The sequence below is a fragment of the Maylandia zebra genome, linkage group LG16 (assembly GCF_041146795.1).
Source record: "Maylandia zebra isolate NMK-2024a linkage group LG16, Mzebra_GT3a, whole genome shotgun sequence".
NCBI classification, from domain to species: Eukaryota; Metazoa; Chordata; class Actinopteri; order Cichliformes; family Cichlidae; genus Maylandia; species Maylandia zebra.
The window spans coordinates 16,626,176-16,652,505 of NC_135182.1; the positions used below are offsets into that span (position 1 = coordinate 16,626,176).

General features: G+C 40.4%; 2 protein-coding genes across 4 annotated transcripts; both read left to right on the forward strand.

Moving 5' to 3' along the window:
* Window positions 1–554: 554 nt before the first annotated feature.
* On the forward strand, window positions 555–11,470 carry LOC106674481 (cystathionine beta-synthase). 2 transcript variants are annotated; one of them, XM_014410176.3, is made up of 15 exons: window positions 555–637; window positions 3,217–3,505; window positions 4,274–4,380; window positions 6,026–6,160; window positions 6,253–6,332; window positions 6,402–6,606; window positions 7,088–7,179; window positions 7,331–7,450; window positions 7,528–7,612; window positions 7,695–7,800; window positions 9,072–9,149; window positions 9,254–9,388; window positions 10,727–10,835; window positions 10,932–11,016; window positions 11,331–11,470. In XM_014410176.3, exons 2-15 carry the CDS (start codon window positions 3,219–3,221, stop codon window positions 11,453–11,455), a joined length of 1,749 nt encoding a protein of 582 aa, XP_014265662.3. In that variant the 5' UTR covers window positions 555–637; window positions 3,217–3,218; the 3' UTR covers window positions 11,456–11,470. The 2 variants fall into 2 exon arrangements, with proteins under 2 accessions (XP_014265662.3, XP_014265663.3); XM_014410177.3 differs by lacking the exon at window positions 555–637 and adding an exon at window positions 1,725–1,838.
* Window positions 11,471–12,271: 801 nt separating this feature from the next.
* LOC101479719 (cystathionine beta-synthase) lies at window positions 12,272–26,043 on the forward strand. Of its 2 annotated transcripts, none has more exons than XM_004551347.5 (15): window positions 12,272–12,334; window positions 15,308–15,628; window positions 16,848–16,954; window positions 17,660–17,794; window positions 17,932–18,011; window positions 18,090–18,294; window positions 19,078–19,169; window positions 19,378–19,497; window positions 19,575–19,659; window positions 19,742–19,847; window positions 21,521–21,598; window positions 21,710–21,844; window positions 22,381–22,489; window positions 22,586–22,670; window positions 24,494–26,043. In XM_004551347.5, exons 2-15 carry the CDS (start codon window positions 15,315–15,317, stop codon window positions 24,616–24,618), a joined length of 1,776 nt encoding a protein of 591 aa, XP_004551404.3. In that variant the 5' UTR covers window positions 12,272–12,334; window positions 15,308–15,314; the 3' UTR covers window positions 24,619–26,043. The 2 variants fall into 2 exon arrangements, with proteins under 2 accessions (XP_004551404.3, XP_004551405.3); XM_004551348.5 differs by lacking the exon at window positions 12,272–12,334 and adding an exon at window positions 13,710–13,860.
* Window positions 26,044–26,330: the final 287 nt, after the last annotated feature.

The window sequence follows — 26,330 nt, forward strand, 5'->3', positions numbered from 1 at the left end:
TCCGTGGGGAACTGAGACCAGAGGCCCATACTATGAAGCACTTTTGTTTTATCCAGCTAATTTCAGGATTAACTCTGCGTTTCCTGCACATTTAAGGTGGTTCACTTCTTAAAGGAGGAGTGTCTCCATGGAAACCTATGTTGTGACCATAACCTGCTCTGAAGCCGGTTGTAGTTTTAAGATTAGAGATCCGCTGGTATGAAATCACCCTACTGACCAATCAGCTCTCTGGAAAATAATTTAAAGTATTATCGCTCTATAAATACACGATGTCAAAATAGAGCATTTATTTGTGTTTGCTGACATCAAATTTGCCCAGATTCTGGATTTTGTTCCGCTTTAAACAACAAATGCATAAAGATTTAAAATATATATATATTTATTATAATCCCTAAAAGCATAACGCGACTTTACGATGGAGTTGTAATTTCAACAATATTGAATTCTATTAACCTCTTTCCCCGTGCTTCTAACCTCTTATAATATAGTTTTATCTCTCTGAAGTCAGTCGCACCGCTTGTGATTGGTCAGATTCTGCTAACGCCACCCCTTTCATGTGAACGCGCAGGGAAACCCAGGGTTAATCTATCGAGTTGATCGTGTGGCCGCTCATTGATTTGATTTGTGCAGGTTACAGGTAAGTTGATTCAGATAATGTGAAGATATCACCGAATGTGGCGAGCTAGCTTCGTTGTCCAGGACCCAGATGCTGGACTTTTGGGAGAGGACTGTTGTTCCATTGTTGTTTCATAGAGGATAAGTTGCTCGACAGTCCCGGGTCTTCTTTGTTGTATTCGTCATCATTATTTTTCATAATGCTCCAGATGTTTTCATTTGGTGAAAGGTCTGAACTGCAGGCCAGTTCAGCACGTGGACTCTTCTACTGTGAAGCCATGCTTGTTGTATAGATGCTGTATGAAGTTTAGCATTGTCTTGCTGAAATATGCAAGGCCTTCCCTGAAGAGGAGGGGGACATGTGCTCATCTGATCACAGAACAGTTTTCCACTTTGGCTCGGTCCATTTTGAACGATCTTTGGCTCAGTGAAAACAGCAGCATTTCTAGATCACGTTCACGCACTTTCTTTACACGATGGAGCTTTTGTGGTTGGTACAGTGAACTGCATTCACAGAAAGTTATTTCCATGTCTGCTTTTAATGCATTTTAATGCATTTCAAAGACCCAAACATCACAGATTTTCATACAGAACTTTCTCCAGATTCTGATTTTTTTTTTTTTTTTTTGACGATGCACGGTAGCAGCACTGTGAACAGCAATGATGCCAGAAACGTAGTATATATTCTTCATGCCACAATATATTTTAGGAGAGTGGCAGTTTTTGTGATTTTAAATCAAACAATCATTATGCGGTTGAAGCCCGGACCTTTAAATTCATTTAAATTAGGAATGCCCCATTTTCAGAGGCTTAAAATCTGTATCGATGTAAAATTACAGATTAAAAACACGTTAATTTGAAAATTAAGAAGTTATATACATGAAAGTTCTCAGAAATGGCTTCTTTGTAACAGTCAAAACCACATAAGCGTGAAACTGAAAGCCCACTGCTAAACCCTGCTGTGTGAGAGACTTCTTTGTATGTTTGGATAGTAACGGTAGAAAATATAGATACATTTTGAAGTAAAAACAGTTCTATAAAAAGCATCCTGCGATCGCTGAACATTCATTGTAAGAAGCGTCCACGCTGCATGCTATTGGACATAAATGCTCAGGGGCAAGACCAATCACTGTGCGCTGATTGGCGGATAGGGACCTGAAAATAAAGCGCAGAGAACTCAGGTGTCCATCTGACAGCTGCAAGGGTTCATGTCCGGCACACAGGTGAGTGCACTGCCCTTTTCGTGTTGCTCAATATGAATGGCTTTAAACACAGCAGAGATTCAGTACTCTGGTGCACAGCTGTGGAAAGACTGGTTTTGTTCTTATTTCCAGGCTTTCCTGAACTCACTTGTGCGTTATCAGGAAAAACAGAGCCCAAGTTTACCTGCTGAGATGTTACGACGTTATTACAACGTTGTTTTTTTATGCTAGTCGTGAGCTATTGTTATGTCGGGAGAAAATATGAACACATTTAACTATATTTGACACTATTTTGACACTATTGACACTATTAAATTTAAAGGCCTTTTATCTATTAATTGTCTAGCTTGTAATTCCCAAAAACTGAAGTTGTATAATGTGAAACGAGGAATGGCTATCACTTTTTAAATTATTAAATAAATCGATTTGTTGTTTACTGAAGCAAATGCCAATCAGGGAGAATGTGTATCATAATTTTTCCAATTCATATTCATGTTTTGATTTTGATTCTGGAGCAAAAATGTGCTTTTGCTTGTTAGCCAGATGTCTAAAGCACTGCACTGTGGACAGTGTTGGGAAGGTTACTGTTAGGTATTTTAGTACCATGGTAGCATTTACTGGATATTGTTTTATAGTGACATTATACAGGAAAACTCTGTCATTCAATAAGGCCCCTTTGTTTTAGTTATTTTTCTCTTTGACCCAAGAATTGATGTGTGAGAATCACAGGCTGGTACAAGGTTGAAATACCACAGAGATCACTCCCTCAGCTACATTAGTTTCTTAATCTTTTAGGAGACGCCTGTTGAAGGCCAAATGGTTTGTTTCAGATTTCACTAATGTAAGAACTCTTTGTTTTGTGCCTTGAAAATATGTCGCTGAGATAATCACAATTGTAAAATACTCATATTTTGTATTTTAAATACATAACGGCGGTACATGTATTCCGTTACTCCCCAACACTGACTGTGGCGCTGTGATATAAATGAGCAAAAAGTATAAAAACCGATTAAACACTAGAAAATTATGTAGGACCCCCCCCCCCCCCCCCCCCCACCCCCCCCATATAAATAAATTGTACCAGACACATATTTTGTGCGGGTCAGTGCTGCTGCCTCACAGCAACACAGCTTAGGTTCAAGCCTGCTTGCTTGCTTGGGCCTGTCTGTGTGACGTGTATGTGGCCAGACTGTACCAGTGTGGGTTTTCTCCCACTGTCCAAAGACAAAGTTGGATAAATGGAATGTGGAGACAGAGACAGAAGAAGCAACAAATTCTTAAAATTATAATTGGAGGATATCAACCCAACTGTTTAATGCTAGTTGTCTTTGAATTAATGCATGGTTAGATAAAATAAAAAATACAGCTTGATGATAATATATGTCTCATCCCACTGCAGCCATGCCCTCTGTTTCTGGTGCTGCATCCTTGGAAGAAGTTCCTTCTCCTTGCACATCTGCAGCTAACCCAACAAATGCAGAAGTCACTTGTGCTACAGCAGCTGTGAACAGTTGTGACAGGTTATCTGCTGATGGTGAAGATAAGGATGAATCATTCACTGAGAGTCAGCTGGAGAACACAGACGAGACTCCTGATGAGACGAAGTGGATCCGTCCTGATTTGCCCAGCAGATGTACTTGGAAGCTGGGCGCGCCCATGTCAGAGTCGCCTCATAGCCACTCAGCATGGTAAGAGTCTGGAGAAATAAAGAGGTCGCTGTGTCTTTAAATAAAACTAGTGACTCTGTCTACTTACTTTTTGCAGCAGAGTTGAGTCACCAGCAATATTTAATTCTGATTTGACAAACAGATGTCACACATACACTGATGTGTCACTTTATTAGGTACACTTGTTCAACTGCTGGTTAATGCAAATATGTAAACCGCCAATCACATGGCAGCAACTCAGTGCATGTAAACACGATCTAGATGACCTGCTTAAGATCAAACAAAGCATCAGAATGAGGGAAAATGGTAATGTTTTTCCACCACATTCAGACGGCAGGGTTAGAATTGGATGTAAACAACATGAAAACATGGCTCCATCTTGCCATGTATCACATGTATCAGTGGTTCTGGCACTTTGTGTTGGTGGATTAGTGTACAGGGGTTTTTTTTTTTTTACACTTTTCCCTCTTTAGTGTTTGTAAAGCTCAGATGATCTCAGCTCACAGGTCACCACATCTCAATCCAAAAGAAAATCTTTGTGAGGTGATTGAATTGTGTGATAGTATCATGTCGACATGGGTCAAAATCTCTGAGGAATGTTTCCCGGGTTGGTTTTCAAGCCAGTTTTGAAAACCAACCCAGTGCTTGCAAGGTGTACCTAACAAATTGCCCAGTGAGTGTATGATGTGATGATATTTCTGACAATTCCACTAATTTTGGTTAAACTCTCATCAGATACATGAAATCCTGTATGGTATCTCCTAGTGTTTGTTATCTCTTACATTACAGCACCAAGCCCTCTGACATCCTCCCCAGCATTCTTGAGAAAATTGGACACACACCTCTGGTTCGCTTGAACAAAATCCCCAAAGAGTTTGGGCTCAAGTGTGATATCTGTGAGTAAAAGATGTGACAAATTATGTAAAAGTAAGAAGATGATTTAAAAAAAAGACTTATTTTTGCTTACGGTTTTGCAAAATCTTTATTATTATTCTGCATTCAAGCAAATAAGTCTAATTGAAAGTTTGCTTGTAAAAGCAGAGGCTTGAATATTACACAACAGGGTAAGCTAATTAAATAAATAAGTAAAAAAGAAAGGAAAAGGAAACTTAGAGAAAGGTTCACATTTTTCATGCTTTAAGTTTTAGTACTATACAAAACAGATTTAAACAGAATTAACCTTTTAGAATATAAAACATGACATTAACCTTAATAAATAAATAACATGATCCTTAACCTGACTGCTATCCATGTACTTGTACTGCAAAGCTACAACTTTAATCCAAAAGATATGGGTTTATGGATATTTATGGATGTGAAATGTTAAGTTTTCTCTCTGAATAGTCCCCTTCGCTCACCCCAAAATGACGTTGATATGTCCTTGCAAGAAAATGAGCAGGAGTGCAGTCTTCTTATTTTCAGGATAGAAGATGCTTTAAATGTCCTAACAGCAGCTTTATTGTTCTCCCTCCTAAGCAGCGAGAAAGCTGATAAGTTTACTGTGTTTAGTGGGGTGAAAAAAACCTCTGCTTGGATGAGACTGTAGTTGAGCAGCAGCAGATTACAGAGTGACATCTCACCTGGCTTACCATATTTGTGTAAAAGAATGTCTTTTAGGGGATATGTTGTTAAGTTGATGCATCCGAGTGGAAGAGGTGCCGTTGTTTAATCTAGGGCTGTTGAACCCAGTGTGTCCCTCTTGGCTTCCTGCTCAGCTGTTAAAAAGGGAGCGTTGAAGTATCATGTAGCTGGTGGCCTTATGTTTTTTCACTGTGCAACTGTTGTTTTCTTGTATGAGGGGGCAGCTCGCTCCCCTGGATGGAGAGGTGAGACTGAAAGACTCTTTGTTCTGTCATCCAACAGAGTAAAAAGAAAACCTTTGCAAATAAAATGCAGCTCTAAACTTGAGAAATAATAGAGTTTATATTTGTTCTGGTACCTTAACAACATGTTGTTGCTGATGCAGTAGCTGGCAGGCATGTCATTATCCCTGTGTTGCTATGAGTTTGCAAAAGAGCAGATCCAGATCTCACACTCCACAAATTGAATTTCCTAATTCCTTCAAACACAGTCAGTCAGGATTACAGAGGGAGATCTGACATGAACTGTTCTCTGTGGAAATAAAAGACGTGGACTGGCATAGACACGCACTTTCAGCAGGACAAATAAAAGCAAAGTAAAAACTAGATTCTCGTGGGAACCAGAATCTAGTTACAGATGACAGAAGCATGCTTTTCATACTTGTTAACCTTTTAGCGGGTGATTGGGGAGCCATCTAAGTTTAGAGTTTTATATAGAGGTTTTATTTCAAAAGCTTTAAGATGTTTCCTCTCAAATTACCAACCATAGATGGGTCGTCAGTGACCTGGTAAAGGTTAATAGATTAACTATTATTCTTCTCTCTGCACTGGTTCAGTCCTAGTTATTTACAATGCATATTAAATTTGTCACGCATTATCTAATGCAAACCTTTTGGATTAACTTTGAACACTCCCTGATGCAATATATCTTTTTTTGTTTTTAATGGGTGACTGTGTTTAGTGGCCAAGTGTGAGTTCTTCAATGCAGGAGGCAGTGTGAAAGACAGGATCGCCCTGCGCATGGTGGAGGACGCCGAGAGAGCCGGGGTCCTTAAACCAGGAGACACCATCATCGAGCCCACCTCTGGAAACACGGGTACATCAGTTTGAGCGAATGAGCTGACGGCTGTATTATAACTATATAATGAAGGAAAAAGGTCATTTAAATAAATCTTGCTCTTTGTGCAGGTATTGGCCTCGCCCTCATAGCTGCAGTAAAAGGCTACCATTGCATCATTGTGATGCCTGAGAAGATGAGCATGGAGAAGGTAAGTAGCTCTGTTTCTTCTTTTCAATGTGAGGAATGTATTGAAGTCTCATCCTCTCCTGTGTCCTAGGTGCATGTCCTGCAAGCTCTCGGGGCAGAAATTGTCCGCACACCCACAGCTGCAGCTTTTGATTCACCAGAGTCTCATATACGTACGGCCTGGCGTCTGAAGAACGAGATCCCCAACTCGCACATCCTTGACCAGTATCGCAATGCAAGCAACCCCCTGGCTCACTACGACACCACGGCTGAGGAGATACTGGAGCAGTGTGATGGTTCGAGCTGATAGAAACTCTGATTTTTGATGCATCTTCTAGCTTGAAGTTGAATTTTTTCAAGAAGTGACCCCCCACACCATTAAACCACCACCACCTTAAACCATTAACACAAGAGGATCTTATCTTTTATGCCAAATTTTGACCTTACCCTTCGAATGTGGCAGCAGAAGTTTCCCATTCACTCCTGTCAGTGACACCCAGTGTGGTCTTCTGCTGCTGTAGCACAAGATTTGTCTTGTGCAAACAGAGATGATCTTTTGCAGACCTTAGTTGTAACAAGTGATGATTTGCCTACAATTTCATGGTGTGTATTTTATATTTCCTGGAACTTAGATCTATACGTCAAACTGACATGAATGAAGGAAGGCGTAAATAGTTTTTCCTGTAACTGCGAATCCTCATGGAACAGGTGTTTATTTGAATCCCAAAAATATATGTTTTTTGTAGTTTGGAAAAGAAAATGTGTTTCTGTTTTTAGGTAAATTGGATATGTTGGTGGCCGGAGCCGGCACGGGCGGCACACTCACTGGTGTTGCTCGAAAGTTAAAGGAAAGATGTCCAAATGTCAAGGCGAGATTCCCAACCCACTTATCTAGAATCTGAAATAAAAGTTTTGTTTTACTGAAATTTATATTAATCAGTGAAGCAATCCGTATATTGGCAGCTCCAACCCTGCACCGTTTGCAGCCTCTTTCCTCAGTTCTCATCTCTGTTTTTTTAGATAGTCGGTGTGGATCCTGAAGGCTCTGTTCTGGAAGGCTCAGAGGAGAAAAGTGAAAAGGTTCCATTTGAAGTGGAAGGTATTGGATATGACTTCATCCCCACAGTACTGGACAGATCTGTGAGTATTTTTGTTAACGTGCACATTTGTAAAGTGAGTATTTTTGCTAAACGCCCGTCTCTGTTGAATCTGCACAGATTGTGGATGTCTGGTACAAATCAACCGACACAGAAACGTTCCTTATGTCCCGCAAACTGATCAGAGAGGAGGGTCTTTTGTGCGGTAAGTTCATATCAGTGAGTTGTGGTATGTTATGAGCAACCTCAGTTTGCTCTAAATGATCGATTTGCCTGTTTTGCTGAAGGTGGCAGCTCTGGCTCAGCGATGGCAGCAGCTGTGAAGATGGCTCAGCAGCTGGAGGAGGGGCAGCGCTGCGTGGTCATCCTGCCTGACTCTGTCCGCAACTACATGTACGAGACACAATGGCAGATACACTTTGAATCCAGTGAGAGTCTGGAGTGCTCACAGGCCTTCATGCCTTCAAAAATACAGTTGTGGGCAGACGTTTACATGCACTCATCATGCCCATGAACATCAATACTTTTTAAATAGGGGTGACGTTAGGACTTTTCAATGGTCATTTCACAAGTTTGCTATTTCCATTCCAAAACCAGTTTGGATGTGTGTTTGTGTCCTGCTGGAACACCTTAATGTGTCCAGGTTTTATCAGGTCAAGTTTATCTAGCTGTTAATTTGATGTAAAGTTTCAGAATTTAGAGGTAGTTTTCCTTCTTCATTATTTGTGCATCCATACACACTACTGGGCGCAAAACACCCTTGAGCATGAACAGATGCTATAATCTTCTTTGTTGTGAAAGCCTCCGCTTTATTCCTACAAATACACCTCTTGTTACTGGCCGAATAGCTCAGTTTTTGTCCCTTCTGATCATAAAACGTTGCTTCAGAAGGCATTTGGCTTGTCTATGTGGGGCAGCTGCTCTTTTCAGTTGAACTTGAAGCTGCTGATTTTGGGCCAGGGGCTGGTACGTATACTTTTGATCCTGCGTGGATTAGAGAGAAAATGTATTAAAATTTCTGCTTCCATTCTTGTTTTTTTTTTAGATGATTAAAGATGTATGCTTTATAATCTTTCCCCATTTAAAAAGAACATTTTAATGAAATCTTTAAAAGCCAGTGAATGAACATATGTACCAAATTTAACCACAGACCATCCAACAGTTTTTAGCTTTGTCCTCAAAAATGTGTAAATGTGTGTAGAAATGAATCAGTCCACTGAACAGTTTAGAGATCTTCATGGTTTCAAAGAGTTGGACTCTCTTCCTCTGAGCTATGTCTGGCTAAAAGCAGTAATCATGTGGCTCCCACCAGCCATTAGTTAGACAAGAATTTAACATAAAAGCACTTTCTTTTGAAACCCTTTGTGTGGATGTTTTTCCCATTATTAAGGACAGAACAGCAGTGACAGGAAATGAGAGAGGAAGAGACACATGTGTTTCAACTAGGATGCTTTCTTTCTTTCTTTTATTTTTACAGCCATTTCCTATCCCTAAAATAACCAATAAATCCCACAATAAAGCTGTCAGCATTAAAAAAAGAAAAACTGACGTAAAGCAGTGATGCAGCTGATAAATAACAGATTGTCTAGAGTCAGATGTGTTTTAGGTGGAACCCTGGCTGAACTTTAGCACACTTCTTCAAACTCACCCGTATCTACCCGCAGGTCAAAGTTCCTGAGGGATCAGTGGATGTGTGAGAAAGGCTTCCTCTGCTTGGACGCTCAAATGGACCCAAAACCCTGGTAAAAAACAACAAAAAATCCGCAAATCAGCTATAGCTTATACCCCTCAGAGGAGGTATGACGGGGCAGGTTGGTGTTAAAACCTCTGTTTTTCCGTCTTGCAGGTGGTGGAACCGGACTGTTCAGAGTCTACACCTGTCTGCCCCCCTCACCATCACACATTCTGTGTCCTGCCAGAAAACCATTGAGATCCTAAAGGAGAACTCACTGGGTCAGGCACCAGTCGTCACTGAGTCAGGGTATGTCTCTTCTTCTCAATATCAGGTTAGTATTATAAATGCTCTGTTTGGATATGACCTTGTATAAACAGGAAGAGGACAGGAACTTCCAGCATAAACACAAACAGTGGTCTCCATGGAGATTTCAGGGAAACAGATCTCATCCTCTGTATCGTCATCTTCGCTCGTGCAGAGCAGCTAAATGCTCGGCAGATGTTCCACAGGTCGTAGTTTGATCTCAGGATTTCACACTGAAACGTGGCTCTGTTCTCGAGTTGATGGTGGAAATTGAATTTCGGGATGACATCACAGTGTCAGGAAGAGATTCTAACACTTTGTCTGTGACCTTTGTCTTGTCTGATCTTTTTGTCTTATTTTCATCTTTATATAACTACCCAACTGAAATATTTTTAAACATAAATAATATGAACATGTGAAGCTTGTATTTCCCACAGCTTTTAAAACCTCAGTGATTATTTATGTTTTTATTAACACTTCCAGCAGTGTTGCTCACTTGTAGTCAGAGATGTTAAACTTTGCAGGGATGTAGTTTAAAGATGTGTGTGGGCAGCTGGACGTCTGATGGGTATATACACATACATTACAACCCTGTCCCTCCAGTGTAAATCCCCATGTGAGGTAGCTTTATTTGAGTGTGTAACCATATAAGTTGGATCTCGTCTCAAGATAAACTCTAGTTAAAAACTACATTGATTAATCATCCAGTTTGGTTACCCATTTTTTAATCTTGACATTTGGTGGACATAAGCAGGCAGAGACACAATGGGTTTGTCGCGGCCTTTTACGTTCCAAACACCAAAAAAGTCCAAGAAAAGGCCGTGGGTGGCAACGGGAGGTTTGTTTTAGAACGCACTTCTGACTCCATTGTTTAAAAATCATATGTGGTTTATTTCGTGCAAAATTATAAACAATAATCAACCAAATAACTTCTTAAAACTTAAAATTAAACGAAAGCTAATTTAATTTGCTTTAACAACTTCAAAAGTGGTCAAAAAAATCATTTTCTAACCCTCCCGTCTTCCCATCTGACATTTGGCAAACAAAAAACGAAAAACCTCTTTACCACACCCATCCAGGGTGCTCTTAATCTCTTGATTAATGGGAGGGTCCATAAGCTAATAAACCAATCACTTTCCAAAAGCTTCTCCAATAAAATTAATTACAAATTTACATAACAAAACCAGGTCAGAATATTCTTACACCTTTAAAGAAAAAACAAAAATGAATACAAATTGCATTTTGCATTTTATAAACATTCAACAAAAATGGCCACAACAGGGTTAGTCTTCTCGTCACCTGAGTCTGATGGGAGTTTGTGGGTTTTGTGTATTTCCACAGGGCCATCCTGGGAATGGTGACTCTGGAAACCATTCTGTCCTCTCTGTTGGCGGGGAAGGTTGAACTTTCAGCGGCTGTCAGCGCGGTGCTCCTCAAAGCCTTCAAACAGGTCAGTCAGAGAATGCAGAGCTCTTCATGGCGACCTTTGATGACATAATGAACGTTTTTACACGCTTGTTTAATCTTCCTCCACTTGTGCTTTCAGGTGCACCTGACAGACGACCTGGGGAAGCTTTCCCATATCCTCAAAACTGATAACTTTGCCCTGGTGGTTCACAATCAAACGCAATGTGAGAAAATCCATTTCCTAAATAGTGTTTATGCAGGACATTTATGTGCAGATCATTATTATAATGAGCTGTTTATTGCATGGTTGATAAATGTCATTCACAAAGCTTCATTTTGGTTGTGACACCCAAAGACACTGATTTACAATCACACATTTGCATTCTCCTGGATCATGTTCACATATGGCTCTTTCTTTCCATCATTGAGCTAAAACCTGTATTTGTGGACGACATGGGAAACTTTGTTCATGAGCCTGTGCAGTAAACAAACCACAACAGTCTTCTGTGTTTAACAGGAGTTTTGTGTCTCTGTGCAGACGGGGTCGATGGGTCGGCCCTCCAGAGGGAGATTTTATTTGCTGTCGTGACAGCGATTGACCTTCTCTCCTACATCACCAGACACGAGGGGCAGGACTGCAACCATCAAAGTCAGGCAGTGTAACCCAGTGACTGTGTCCTGTTTAACGTGGATTTTACTTCCTGTTCATTGAGGGACAGCAAACGATCACCTGTAGTGTCACTGAAATAATCATAATAATAATGATGATGATAATAATAATAGAGCTCCAGAGAGGACAGAGAAGTTGTAAAGCACTATTCAGAGCTATCTTTGTTCTTTTTTTAAACACTGTGCATCTTGTAATGAGTGAAAAATCTCCAGTTAAAGGGCAGCTTAGTTTTTTTTTGGAGGGACGTTACCATCATCTTTCTGGAACTGACTCTTTTCTCTTACAATACAGTAAAAATATTTCTATTCTTTCTTTTTTTCCTGCCACACATAATGTCTTTTTTAAGTGTGGTGCCTTTGTGTTTAGTGTTTTTTCTTTTTTTGTACATGTTTTTTGTCACGGCTGGCGGAGTGAGCCGTGTGGAGTGGAGGAAAAGGAGGACCCAAAATGCAGCAAACTGATGATGCGAGTGAAGTTTATTTACACGGTGGCAGTGGCAAAAACAGGAAATGAGTAATGACAAATCTAAACTGGGAGAAACTAAAGAGCAAACCTGAAATCTACAAAAAGGGTGCGGGGCAGAGAGACGCAGAGACACACGGAAGAATGCAGACGAGCCGACAACGAACACAGACCGACACCCACTAAATATACACACACAAGGTAATCGGGTAATCGCACACAGGAGGGAAGAACAGCTGATCTGAATACACATGATGACCGGAGGAGACAAGCTGAACACAATGACAACAGAAACAGACTTTCAGAACAAAACAGGAAATCTAGAACACGAGCCTTCAAAGTAAAGCAGGAAACAGACTGATTTGCAACACAACACGGGGACATGAACAGAGCACCAAGGACAGACACAGGTAGGGCTGAATATACATCAACTTCAGGTTCAACCCTAAACTAATACAAATCAGAATAAACACAAAACGCTGGGTCAACGACCCAGGACCATGACATTTTTATCAATTTGCTTTATTTGCTCCGTGTAAGTCACTTAGCATTAGCCAAGAAGTTAGTTTATACATTTAAAAACTAGCAAACCAACATAACCTAAATTTGACTAAGAGAAGCCTACGTTGATAAAATAGTTTATTATGTTGTATAAATGAATATAGATACAATTATGTCCAGAAGTATGATATAAACAGAGGCATATTTTGTTTCTTCTGTGTACCTCACAATGCAAAGCATATAACATCATGACAATGTTATTGGTCAGTTGCAATGTTGATCATGGACCAATATTATGATGATGATGCAGAAACGGCACCAATAGGAGATATCAGATGTTGTTGGTGTTGTGCCAAAAAAGCCAAACAATGATTTCTGCTGTTCTCGTGTGCTTTTATGTCTAATATTTACTTACGTTGTAATTAGACTGTAGTGAACGGGGTTTATTATGTGGTTATATAGAAAATAAAGAAATAACCTGTTTTGCAAACATTTTATGACTCTGCCTTCTTGCAACTGCAGTATAATCAATCTAGTTCTTTTTGGTCTCTCAGCGTGTTCACAGAAATTGGATTTTTTTATTTTATTTCAGCTGCCCTCATGGCCGGATCACTCTTGAATAAAAACATTTTTAATGTTGGTGAGACATTGAAATTAAAAGGAAATATAACAGTGAATACACAAAAAATTGTTATCGCTGAGTCAAAATGACTTGATATTATATGTTTGGCATATCTTAGATGCCAGCAATCATTTATAACTGTTTAAATTCCAACAATCATCTTTATGGCAAATATTGGAAATCAGTTTTTGACACACTACCAGCACACAGGTTTGTGTCTTTCTGCAGACAGGGAGTGCAAATGGTATGTTTTAATCTGATTCAATTTATCTTGAATTTCTAAACAGCGGAGGAAGATATATTCGTTCATGTGTATGGAGGTGGGCGTCACTCCATGCCTTTCTGTGAATGTTATTGCACACCACTCCTTTAACTGCAGTTAGTAGGAATTCAGCATTTCAGTACACAGTTAGAGAAACATGTTGATTCCTGTTTTTATCTCCAGGCTGCGGTTATGCTGAAACTAGGACTCACCTGTGTGCTATCAGCAGAAAGCAGAGTTCACTTGTTACAATGTTATTACAATGTAGCCCACTAGCAGCAACTCTCTGTGTGTCTTATTTTACATTCTGATTTAGAACTCCAGCTCTTAGGTTAATTTGTGTATTACTGAAGTTTGGATTCCCCTAGGGCATATACTGAAATTCTATTGGAGGGAGGAAACAAGTCCCGCCCACTCCGGTTGAACCTGAATGCAACAACACAGGAGTGGGAAAAAAAGCCTGTTGTTTCTTCTTCTTGTTGTTTAGGAATGAAAGTAAAAGTGATTGTGGTACCAGCTTGATAATGTCCAACTACTTTCTCATGGTCTTGGTGAGTAAATGTTTTAGTAAGTTTTTAGCTAAGCTGATTTAGCTAACTGTATCAGCCAGCGAGAGTTGGGTGTGGTTTCCTCACCTGGGTCATCCTTAAAATGCAGAAGTACATCTGTGCTGTGTACTTTTAGTACTTTTATGTTGTTGTTTTTTTAAGTGTTCAGTGTTTTCAGTAGTGCAGTATATGATTTAATTCACAAAATAAAGTATGTAATCATATTCCATGGTTTACAAAGTGAATGAAATTGTCATTATATTTATTCTGAAGATTAAGCAGAAATGTTGGGTCCCTATAGCCACAGATGACTGTAACATTGTGACTGTATATATTAATGGTTTTATTATTATGCGGGCTGGGCGTTCTTGGAAGTCTTTTGAAACTGGAGTCGGAATATGTATTTCTTCTTTAGGCTGTGTGTCAGGCAGGACTAAGGTCCTAAACGTAGGACTCAGGAACAAGGCTACGATGCAAGAGAGACAAAGGGCAGGGATAATATATATATACACACAGAGGGTAATGAGGGAACAGACACACAAAGAGAGAAGGAACAGAGGAAAAATGAAATAAACAAACCTAGCAACTCAGGCAAGTAGGAGACAAAAGGCACAGAACACAGGATCATATCAAGCACAAGGAAAGTAAGCGTAACCCCACAACCAGAAAGCTGAAAAACAGCACAGAATAAAGGATCATACTACTACTGCGGTCTGGCCGGGGCCTGTCTGTGTGAAGTTTGTGAGGCCAGACTGTGTCTGTGTGGGTTTCCTTCCACTGATTAGACGTGCTTGCTAGGATAATTGATGCTTCTAAATTGTAGGTGGGGGTGTTATAGTGTGCGGTTGTCTTTTTCTCTGTGTTGGCCACGTAATGGACCAGCGACCTGTGTCGGCCAGTGGCAGCCAAAACAATGTGTGGGTGGACACAGAAGGAGCAACATATTCTTAAAATTATGTCTGGAGGACATCAATCAAACTGTGTCATGCAAATTGGCTTTAAATTAATTTAAGGTTAGATAAAATAATGTGTAGCTTATTTATTGAGTTCAATTCCACCATCAGGCCTGGGTCTTTCTGTGTGGAGTTTGCATGTTCTCACTGTGTTTGTGTGGGTTCTCTCCGGGTACGCCAGCTTCCTCCCAAATTCCAGAGACATGCAATTAGTAGGGATTAACTGGAAACTCTAAGTTGCCTGCATATGTGAATGTGAGTGTGAATACTTGTCTGTGTCTATGTCTTAGCCCTGCGACAGGCTGGCGACCTGTGCGTGTACCCTGCCTCTCCCCTAAGACAGCTGGGATAGGTTAAAGTGCAGCTTTTTCTGATACAAGTCATTGATGAATGAGTCAAATTAAGTGGCCACTAAAACAAAAGGTCTTGCCAACTTGTCAGTAACTTTTGAAAGCTTGATGTAAATGTGGTGTAATATGTGTCCCATCTTGCTGCAGATGAACCATGCCCACTGATTTTGGTACAAAGTCCTTGGAAGAAGTTCCTTCTCCTTGCACATTTGCAGCTAACCCAACAAATGCAGAAGTCACTTGTGCTAAAGCATCTTCAAGTGTGTGTCAGGCTACAGCAGCTGTGAACAGTGGTGACAGGTTACCTGCTGATGATGAAGATAAGGATGAATCATTCACTGAGACTCAGCTGGAGAACACAGACGAGACTCCTGATGAGACGAAGTGGATCAGTCCTGATTTGCCCAGCAGATGTACTTGGAAGCTGGGCGCGCCCATGTCAGAGTCGCCTCATAGCCACTCAGCACGGTAAGAGTCTGGAAAAAATAAAGAGGTTGCTGTGTAGAGGAGAGAATGCTCTGAGCTTAAGCTCAGTCTTTAAATAATGAAACTCTATTACAGCTGTAAAAGAATGTTGATTCACAAACAGATGTCACACATACACTCATGGGCAAACATATAAATAGTCAACCAGACAGCAACAACTCAATGCATGTAGAGATGATCAAGATGATCAAGATGATCAAGATGACCTGCTGAAGTTCAAACTGAGCACCAGAATGAAGAACGGTGACTTAATTGACTCAGAACTATCAGAAACTGCTGATCTACTCAGATTTTCTCACACAATCATCTCTGTGCTTTACTGAAAACGGTCAAACAAAGACAATAATATCCAGTTCTCTGGGGGGGAAATGCCTTGTTGATGACAGAAGTTAGAGGGAAAAGACTTGTTACAACTAAGTTATCAACATATCAAACCTAAAACAGATGGGCTACAGCAGCAGGCCACACTGGATGCCTCTCCTGACAGCTAAAAACCAGAAACTGAGGCTACAGTTCACAGGGACAACTGGACAATAGAAGGTTGGAAAAACTTCACCTGATCTGAATTTGGCATAATCAACATAAAAGCATGGATCCATCCTGCCTTGTGTCAGTGGTTCAGACTGCTGGTGGTATAATAATTTGGGGGGTATCTTCTTGGCTCACTTTGGGTTCCTTAGTATAAACTGAGCATCATTTAAACCCCACAGCCTCCCTGAGTACTGTTACTGACCATGTCCATCACTTTATGACCACAGTGTACCCATCTTCTGATGCCTGCTTCTAGCAGGATAGGACACCGTGCTGCAACGCGCAAATCAACTCAAACTGGTTTCTTGAACATGATGATGAGTCCACTCCACTCAAATGGCCTCCAGTCACCAGATCTCAATCCAGTAGAGCATCTTTGGGATTTGGTGGAACGTCAGGCACCTGGTCTGCAGCACCAAATGGGTCATGTCACCCATTTGATGCCATAAAGAATTAAGGCATTTCTGAAAGAAAAAAGGGCGTTAAACCCAATGATAAAAACGTGTACCTAACAAATTGGCCAGTTAGAGCATGTTGTAGTGATACTTCTGATACGGTATTTCTGGTATTTTGAAATTAAATTCTCACGAGATGTAATGAACATGACATGCTGTATGGTATCTCCAAGATGGTAATGACTGTTAATTGTGTGTTATCTCGTACATTACAGCACCAAGCCCTCTGGCATCCTCTCCAGCATCCTTGAGAAAATTGGACACACACCTCTGGTTCGCTTGAACAACATCCCAAAAGAGTTTGGGCTCAAGTGTGATATCTGTGAGTATGAATGTAAAATGTGACACACCCACACATGCCTGGATATCAGTACAAGCAGAATCCATAAGCTTCTCTGCACACAATCACTTTGACTATTTTTACTTTCAGTTTCTGCAAAATCTTCCAAATAAACATTAGAATGATTATTATGCATTTCGTGCAGATTCATTATGTGAATGAATCTGCACGAAACTTCGCTTGTTTAAATGGGAGAAGTAAACAGCAGGGCCTTGAATGACTGTGGCACAGCCGTAGAACAAGCAAAATAGCTGAGAAGGGAGCGTTGAAGTATCATGTTTCCTACTGTGAGACTGTTGTTGTTTTGTATGAGGAGGCAGCTCGTTCCCTGGATGGAGAGGTGAGACTGAAAGACTTTCTTTCTCTGTTGGATGAAAGAACAAAAACACCTGTAAATTAAATTGAGCTGGAAAGCTGAAAACTGTTTGCGCCACCTGTGTTTCACACTGGCGGCCCATCTCAAAATCCAGGTTCTTTGATCTTTTCAAACCTACGTTGATGATCCGAACGCAATGTGCCAAACACATTTAGCTTTTCCAAGATGAGAGTATAAATTCTCTATAGGCTCCTCTTGTTCATGCGTTTCTTTTATCTGTTTATTTATTCATTTCTGTTAGTTTAATTTCAGTTTTTACACATTATCTGTGTAGTATGACAGTATTCTTTTTAACGGGTGACTGTGTTTAGTGGCCAAGTGTGAGTTCTTCAATCCAGGAGGTAGTGTGAAAGACAGGATCGCCCTGCGCATGGTGGAGGACGCCGAGAGAGCCGGGGTCCTTAAACCAGGAGACACCATCATCGAGCCCACCTCTGGAAACACGGGTACATGAGTGTGAATGAACAAATGGGTTGAAGGCTCAGTGTTTGATACAGTTTAACATAAACCAAACTGAAGTGCAGTATTGTAGCTCCATGATGAAGGAAAAAGGTCATTTAAATAAATCTTGCTCTTTGTGCAGGTATTGGCCTCGCCCTCATAGCTGCAGTAAAAGGCTACCATTGCATCATTGTGATGCCTGAGAAGATGAGCATGGAGAAGGTAAGTAGCCCTGTTTCTTCTTCTTCTTCTTTTCAGTGGGAGGAATGTATTGAAGTCTCATCCTCTCCTGTGTCCTAGGTGCATGTCCTGAGAGCTCTCGGGGCAGAAATTGTCCGCACACCCACAGCTGCAGCTTTTGATTCACCAGAGTCTCATATACGTACGGCCTGGCGTCTGAAGAACGAGATCCCCAACTCGCACATCCTCAACCAGTATGGCAATTCAAGCAACCCCCTGGCTCACTACGACACCACGGCTGAGGAGATACTGGAGCAGTGTGATGGTTCGAGCTGATAGAAACTCTGATTTTTGATGCATCTTCTAGCTTGAGTCTAATTTTTGCTGTACATGTTTAATTCAACAACTGATTTTGAGGGTAATGAAAAGAAACACATGGCTCTGCCACTAAGTCTTTTCTTTCTCTCCCTTCACTCATTGAAGTAGAAAGTCTGAGCCTGGCTCTGAGGAGCAGCGTTAATTTTGTTCTCAACAACCATATTTTTTTTCCTGATGAAAACAAGAACGAGAAAAGACAATAACCAAATAAAAACGAACGCACAAAAAAAGTGTCAAAATTATGTTTTGACACTTTCATCAACAAAAAACAAAGTATAATGAGAATTTCTGGAGACATGAGGTGGGACGAGTTTGGAAGTGATCCAATCAGAAGTAATCTTTTTGTGCACTGAGGTTAGACTTGCACATTTGATCTGCCCATGGAGGCGTGTGAAACAGCACATTTAACTCCCGTTCCCACTGTTTCTCATGAAAACATGACAAAATGTCGACGGTTGGGAGGAGACGAACAGTAAACCTATGGACAGATTCCACATTATTTGCACAAATGTATTAAATTACTTTTAATCATACAAGAAACATGCCTGAAACACTGAGCTGTATATCAAACTGCACGAATATATGAAGGCATATAGCTTGTCCTCTTTGTTAAACCTTGAAAATTCCTCTAATCGTTCATATTAGCTTATTAGGCATGAATGTGAAATTATATTATTATTAAAAAAAAACTTTTTTACAGCTTGAAAAAGAAAATGTGTTTTTGTTTTAGGTCAGTTGGACATGTTGGTGGCTGGAGTCAGCACAGGCGGCACGCTCACTGGTGTTGCTCGAAAGTTAAAGGAAAGATGTCCAAATGTCAAAGTGAGCACCACACAACCTATCAGTCCACAGTCTTTAATGAATGGTTTTTATTTACTGTATTCTTCTTCTTATTATTTCTGACTCACACTGATGCATATCCATCAGTGAAGCAATGCATGTATTGGCAGCTCCATCAAACATTACTTGATAACTGTTTAACCCTGCAGTGTTTGCAGCCTCTTACCCAATTCCTCATGTCTGTTTTTAGATAGTCGGTGTGGATCCTGAAGGCTCTGTTCTGGAAGGCTCAGAAGGGAAGAATAAAAAGTTTCCATTTGAAGTGGAGGGAATCGGCCTTGACTTCATCCCCACAGTACTGGACAGATCTGTGAGTATTTTTGTTAACGTGCACATTTGTAAAGTGAGTATTTTTGCTAAACGCCCGTCTCTGTTGAATCTGCACAGATTGTGGATGTCTGGTACAAATCAACCGACACAGAAACGTTCCTTATGTCCCGCAAACTGATCAGAGAGGAGGGTCTTTTGTGCGGTAAGTTCATATCAGTGAGTTGTGGTATGTTATGAGCAACCTCAGTTTGCTCTAAATGATCGATTTGCCTGTTTTGCTGAAGGTGGCAGCTCTGGCTCAGCGATGGCAGCAGCTGTGAAGATGGCTCAGCAGCTGGAGGAGGGGCAGCGCTGCGTGGTCATCCTGCCTGACTCTGTCCGCAACTACATGTACGAGACACAATAGCAGATACACTTTGAATCCAGTGAGAGTCTGGAGTGCTCACAGGCCTTCATGCCTTCAAAAATACAGTTGTGGGCAGACGTTTACATGCACTCATCATGCCCATGAACATCAATACTTTTTAAATAGGGGTGACGTTAGGACTTTTCAATGGTCATTTCACAAGTTTGCTATTTCCATTCCAAAACCAGTTTGGATGTGTGTTTGTGTCCTGCTGGAACACCTTAATGTGTCCAGGTTTTATCAGGTCAAGTTTATCTAGCTGTTAATTTGATGTAAAGTTTCAGAATTTAGAGGTAGTTTTCCTTCTTCATTATTTGTGCATCCATACACACTACTGGGCGCAAAACACCCTTGAGCATGAACAGATGCTATAATCTTCTTTGTTGTGAAAGCCTCCGCTTTATTCCTACAAATACACCTCTTGTTACTGGCCGAATAGCTCAGTTTTTGTCCCTTCTGATCATAAAACGTTGCTTCAGAAGGCATTTGGCTTGTCTATGTGGGGCAGCTGCTCTTTTCAGTTGAACTTGAAGCTGCTGATTTTGGGCCAGGGGCTGGTACGTATACTTTTGATCCTGCGTGGATTAGAGAGAAAATGTATTAAAATTTCTGCTTCCATTCTTGTTTTTTTTTTTTAGATGATTAAAGATGTATGCTTTATAATCTTTCCCCATTTAAAAAGAACATTTTAATGAAATCTTTAAAAGCCAGTGAATGAACATATGTACCAAATTTAACCACAGACCATCCAATAGTTTTTAGCTTTGTCCTCAAAAATGTGTAAATGTGTGTAGAAATGATTCAGTCCATTGAACAGTTTAGAGATCTTCATGGTTTCAAAGAGTTGGACTCTCTTCCTCTGAGCTATGTCTGGCTAAAAGCAGTAATCATGTGGCTCCCACCAGCCATTAGTTAGACAAGAATTTAACATAAAAGCACTTTCTTTTGAAACCCTTTGTGTGGATGTTTTTCCCATTATTAAGGACAGAACAGCAGTGACAGGAAATGAGAGAGGAAGAGACACATGTAACTGTAAATGTTACACGATGTGTCTTTATAAAGTCGGCGTCAATAAAATATTCAAGTTTCCAAAGTCCAAAGACTTTAATTCCAGTTTTTCTATTTGCTTTAAGGACTGACATAATGAAAAAAGCAAAATACAGCAGAGGCTGATGGGAATGCCAATTTGTTTTTATGGTATTTGAGGATTTAACAAAATGTTTTTGAAAAAACTTTGGCCTCAATCTCATGGTGCTGGATTTAAAATAAGGGCCTAAGGCATGAATGTGTGCACCAAATTTAACAGTACACGAGCCAATAATTGTTAAGCTAACTTATAAAACATTTCAACCGATGTTACTGCTTTTAAACATGCTAAAGAAAAATCAGTAACCTCTGCAGTTAGACATCAGTACACAAACACACTTTCTTTTTTATGTGGATTTTTTTCTACAAGACAAAGGTGAGAGAAAATGAGAGATGGCTTTCAGCTGTTATGTTTTTTCATTTTTATTTTTTACAGCCACGTGTCTTTCCTGTCCATAACTGAAATGCTGCAACCATTACAAAACAGATTTTCTAGAGTCAGACATGTTTTAGGTGGAAGTCTGACCAAACCTCAGCACACTTCTTCAAACTCACCGATTTTTACCTGCAGGTCAAAGTTCCTGACGAATCAGTGGATGTGTGAGAAAGGCTTCCTCTGCTTGGACGCTCAAATGGACCCAAAACCCTGGTAAAAAACACCATAATAACAAAACACCCCGAATCAGCTATAGCTTATACCCCTCAGAGGAGGTATGACGGGGCAGGTTGGTGTTAAAACCTCTGTTTTTCCGTCTTGCAGGTGGTGGAACCGGACTGTTCAGAGTCTACACCTGTCTGCCCCCCTCACTGTCACATATTCTGTGTCCTGCCAGAAAACCATTGAGATCCTAAAGGAGAACTCACTGGATCAGGCACCAGTCGTCACTGAGTCAGGGTATGTCTCTTCTTCTCAATATCAGGTTAGTATTATAAATGCCAGGCCTGAGGCTTCCTGAGCCTTGGTCCCTGTGGGACATGGGACAAGTTCCTGCCTTCCTGTGAATGTTGGTACTTGGCAGTTCTTGGTTGCCTGGGGTCCTGTCCTTGACTTGTGCCAGGATGACTGCCCTCTAGTGGACTTAACTACTCATTGCCTCTGGTCAATTGATTCAGCTTGCTAAGATGTGTGTTGTAGTTTAAAGACGTGTGTGGGCAGTTGGATGTCTGATGGGTATATACACATACATTACAACCCTGTCCCTCCAGTGTAAATCCCCATGTGAGGTATCCTTATTTGAGTGTGTAACCATATAAGTTGGATCTCGTCTCAAGATAAACTCTAGTTAAAAACTATATTGATTAATCGTCCAGTTTGGTTACCCATTTTTTAATCTTGACATTTGGTTGAAATAAGCAGACAGAGACATGATGGGTTAGTCTTCTCGTCACCTGAGTCTGATGGGAGTTTGTGGGTTTTGTGTATTTCCACAGGGCCATCCTGGGAATGGTGACTCTGGAAACCATTCTGTCCTCTCTGTTGGCGGGGAAGGTTGAACTTTCAGCTGCTGTCAGCGCGGTGCTCCTCAAAGCCTTCAAACAGGTCAGTCAGAGAATGCAGAGCTCTTCATGGCGACCTTTGATGACATAATGAACATTTTTACACGCTTGTTTAATCTTCCTCCACTTGTGCTTTCAGGTGCACCTGACAGACGACCTGGGGAAGCTTTCCCATATCCTCAAAACTGATAACTTTGCCCTGGTGGTTCACAATCAAACGCAATGTGAGAAAATCCATTTCCTAAATAGTGTTTATGCAGGACATTTATGTGCAGATCATTATTATAATGAGCTGTTTATTGCATGGTTGATAAATGTCATTCACAAAGCTGCGAGGGCTCCACTTTTTTGACTGACTAGGCTACGTTCACACTGCAGGCGAAAGCGCATCAAATCCGATTTTTTGACCCTATGCGACCCATATCCGATCATGCTATGACAGTGTGAACGGCGCAAATCCGATATTTTCAAATCCGATCTGGGTCACTTTCGTATGTGGTACTGAATCCGATACATATCCGATGTTTTAGAAAGCGACTGCTGTTTGAACGGTCAAGTCGCATTAAATCCGCCTTTTACGTCACCGACACAAGACTGAAGCCAATTATCAGCGCCAGAGAAGCGCCCGAGAAGACATCGCGAACGCTTCCTGGCCATCCAGTGTAGATGTCAGTGAAACTGTTGGGAAGACAACGTAAACATTTTATTTGTACTGTATAATCTGCAGATTCTGACAGAAATCTACAGCTATCCTTTGAAGCACCGCTCCTCTCTTAAACGGCAATAAGGATCATTATTAGGTTATTTACATTATTATGTAAATTACAAAATAACTTAAAGCAAAAATTGGGAAACGTGAAGACCGAAGTCTTTATATTAAGGGCCATCAGTCAAACAATACTGTTGCTCTGGGTCTAAACAGAGCGCGTTGTGTGTGACATCTTCTTTTGCGCATGCGGGCCGCTTTGAGCGTTCACACTAGAGAGCGTTTGCTGTCGCATTTTATTTGTAGTGTGAACGAGCAGACAAAAAAATCGGATTTGATCAAAAAATCGGAATTGAGCATTAAGACCTGCAGTGTGAACGTAGCCTAATGGACCAAAACCAAAGATGTGTTAGGTATGGCTGTGTGCAGGCAGGAATAGGACCCAAGGTGCAGACTCTGGAGACAGACGTGAACTCAAAAAGGCTTTAATTTAAGACTCAAAATATAACATGACTGAAAAAACTCAAAACAAACTTAAACTAGAAAAATGACAAAACACACAGCAACGTAAACGGTAGATCACGACACGGACACAGAGAAACACAGGGCTTAAATACACAGAGGGAGCAATCAGGGAATGGGTAACAGGAGGGAAACACAGCTGGGGCAAATCAGAACTGACGAGACCAAAGAAGCATAAACTGAACACACTGAGAAAAGACAGAGACCTTCAAAGTAAAACAGGAAACACATAACACAGACTGAACAAAGACACAGACTCACATGCAGGCACTACAAAGGGAACAGAGACGTGGGAACAGGGCAGACACAAACACTGACTGAACACGGGGATATAGGAACTTAAGATACACATAGACGCGAACTAGACAAGGGGATGCAGGTGATAGGGGAGACAGAGCAACTAAAGACGACAGAGACATAAGCCATAAGACGGAACTCAAAGAAACCAAAAACTAGAAATTATAAATAATAACATAAACTCAAAAACCCTGGGTCGACGACCCAGGCATCCTAACAAGATGTTGAATTACAGTCACACAAAAGAGACCCAGAGGCTGGATTAATCAACTGTTAAATGAGTGAATTATTACTCCCCCCCCTAAAAAAAGCTGATATTTTATTCACAATAGAACTGATTTTAAATTTGATGTCTGAATGAAGTTGGGACACGTCCGTGTTCGACACTGTGTAACATTGTATTATTATTGTAACGGTGTGTCTCAGTTTAAAGATCTGATATATTTTCTATATTGTAAATAAAATACGTGTTTATGAGATTAGCAGATCTGTGTCCATCAGCAGTTTTGTGTCTCTGTGCAGACGGGGTCGATGGGTCGGCCCTCCAGAGGGAGATTTTATTTGCCGTCGTGACATCGATTGACCTTCTCTCCTACATCACCACACACGAGGGGCAGGACTGCAACCATCAAAGTCAGGCAGTGTAACCCAGTGACTGTGTCCTGTTTAAGGTGGATTTTACTCTCTTCTCACTGAGACACAGCAAACAATCACCTACAGTGTCACCGAAATTATAAGATATACAGTCGCAGAGAGGACAGAGAAGTTGTAATTATATTTATAGCTGTTGTTGTTGTTGTTTTTTGGGATTTGTTGACAGTTGAAGCAAAATAGAAAATAACATTATCTTTTTTTAACTTTAATCCTGTCAGTGTTGTTACAAGTAATCTGAGTGTATTCACCTTGCAGCTTTAAATGCTGTATGAGGGACTTTACCATCATCTTTCTGGAGCTTTTTGACTCTTTTCTCCGACTTGTGCGAAATGAATGTGTTCCCTTCACCGTCAATAATGCAGCGACCGGCTTAGGTCTGATATCTACATTTAATCTTTGAATGGTGGAAAGCAGGCCTACAGTCTCATTTCTTACAGAATAGTTCAGTGTTTATATTCTTTGCATTTTACTCCTACTATTAAAGACTTGAGCCATACGGAAAGTGTGGGGCCTTACAGATTCTGGTTTGTTTTGCTTTTCTGTGACATGTTTTCATTAATTTGCTGTATTTCCTCTTAGCTAGCAGGTACCTAGAAACCTTCAAACCAGGTACCTGCAAAACAGAAAGTGATGATAAATTCAGCTCACTGTTTTACTTACTTACTTATTAAGCTTAGTTATAAGCTTGTTGCACAAAAAATGCTTTTGCAGTGTAATTAAAGTGAATAGAGCTTCAAGGTTGTCCAACTTTTCTCTTTAACTAAGTTTACGGCACAGCTCATAAAACAGGGTTTGTGATCTGGTGTTGCTGCTTTCTACATTTTACTTCATTTAAAGGAGGAAACAACCTCAGTTTAACGTTTCAAACTTTTTTTTTCGTTTTGGCTAAATTGTCACTTGTGGCGTTGTTATTGAGGGTAAGGGCTTGCATTTCAAGCTTACATTAAATACTGTGAGGACACCTGATTATCTGTTTGTCAAGTTGCACCGTGGGAAATGTAGGCATCATGCAGTGAAAAAACAAAAGGTATCGGCTTCTTCTGCAGAGATACTTTGAGGCCTTTTCCGCTGTTTATACAGCGCTATTAGCGTGTAATGATAAAGTAGAGAAGTTATACTTATTTTATTAATTATTTTTTTCATTTGCTGCTCAAACATTAGTTCAAATGTCTTAGAACAAAGTAGAAAAGGGACAATGTCAGATTTTGTTTTATTCATTTTCTTATTTTTTAAAGTCCTTGTGCTCTTGTGCTCCAAAACATGTTTGAGGATGTTTCTATTCTACTGCTTAATCTGACACTAGATTTCATTTTTGTCTATAGTCGATTTAAATAGAAGACATGCATAAATGCTGGCATGTGCTTTTTTTTTAATTGAGCATTTCTCTCACTTCTGTGCATAAACCTAATTTTACTCACTGCTCTGCGTTGAAGTGTAATGACTCACTAAACCACAGGGAGGGAGTATTGGCACAGGTAGACCAGCTGTGCAGCTCTCTGTATATTCAGTTCCTCCTGGACACACACAGATTGTAGGAGCGTCATCCTTCTGACCTTCAGCCAGTAATGTCAATAATTCAAGGTGTAACAAGGTGTAACTTAATGCCCTGCCTTGGATTTAATAAACTATCTTGACAACAATTAAAGCTGAGACCAAATGGCAGCTTTTTAAAATTGTTTTTATTGTATTTAATTGTTATTTTTGT

What these genes read in the sequence shown, in the direction of transcription:
- LOC106674481 (XM_014410176.3), top strand. Translation starts at nt 3,219, where the DNA reads ATGCCCTCTGTTTCTGGTGCTGCATCCTTGGAAGAAGTTCCTTCTCCT. An exon ending in AGAAGATGAGCATGGAGAAG is followed by an intron (nt 6,333 to 6,401) that starts GTAAGTAGCTCT and finishes CCTGTGTCCTAG; the next exon opens with GTGCATGTCCTGCAAGCTCT. An exon ending in CCAGTCGTCACTGAGTCAGG is followed by an intron (nt 9,389 to 10,726) that starts GTATGTCTCTTC and finishes GTATTTCCACAG; the next exon opens with GGCCATCCTGGGAATGGTGA.
- LOC101479719 (XM_004551347.5), top strand. Translation starts at nt 15,315, where the DNA reads ATGCCCACTGATTTTGGTACAAAGTCCTTGGAAGAAGTTCCTTCTCCT. An exon ending in GCCCACCTCTGGAAACACGG is followed by an intron (nt 17,795 to 17,931) that starts GTACATGAGTGT and finishes CTCTTTGTGCAG; the next exon opens with GTATTGGCCTCGCCCTCATA. An exon ending in CCAGTCGTCACTGAGTCAGG is followed by an intron (nt 21,845 to 22,380) that starts GTATGTCTCTTC and finishes GTATTTCCACAG; the next exon opens with GGCCATCCTGGGAATGGTGA.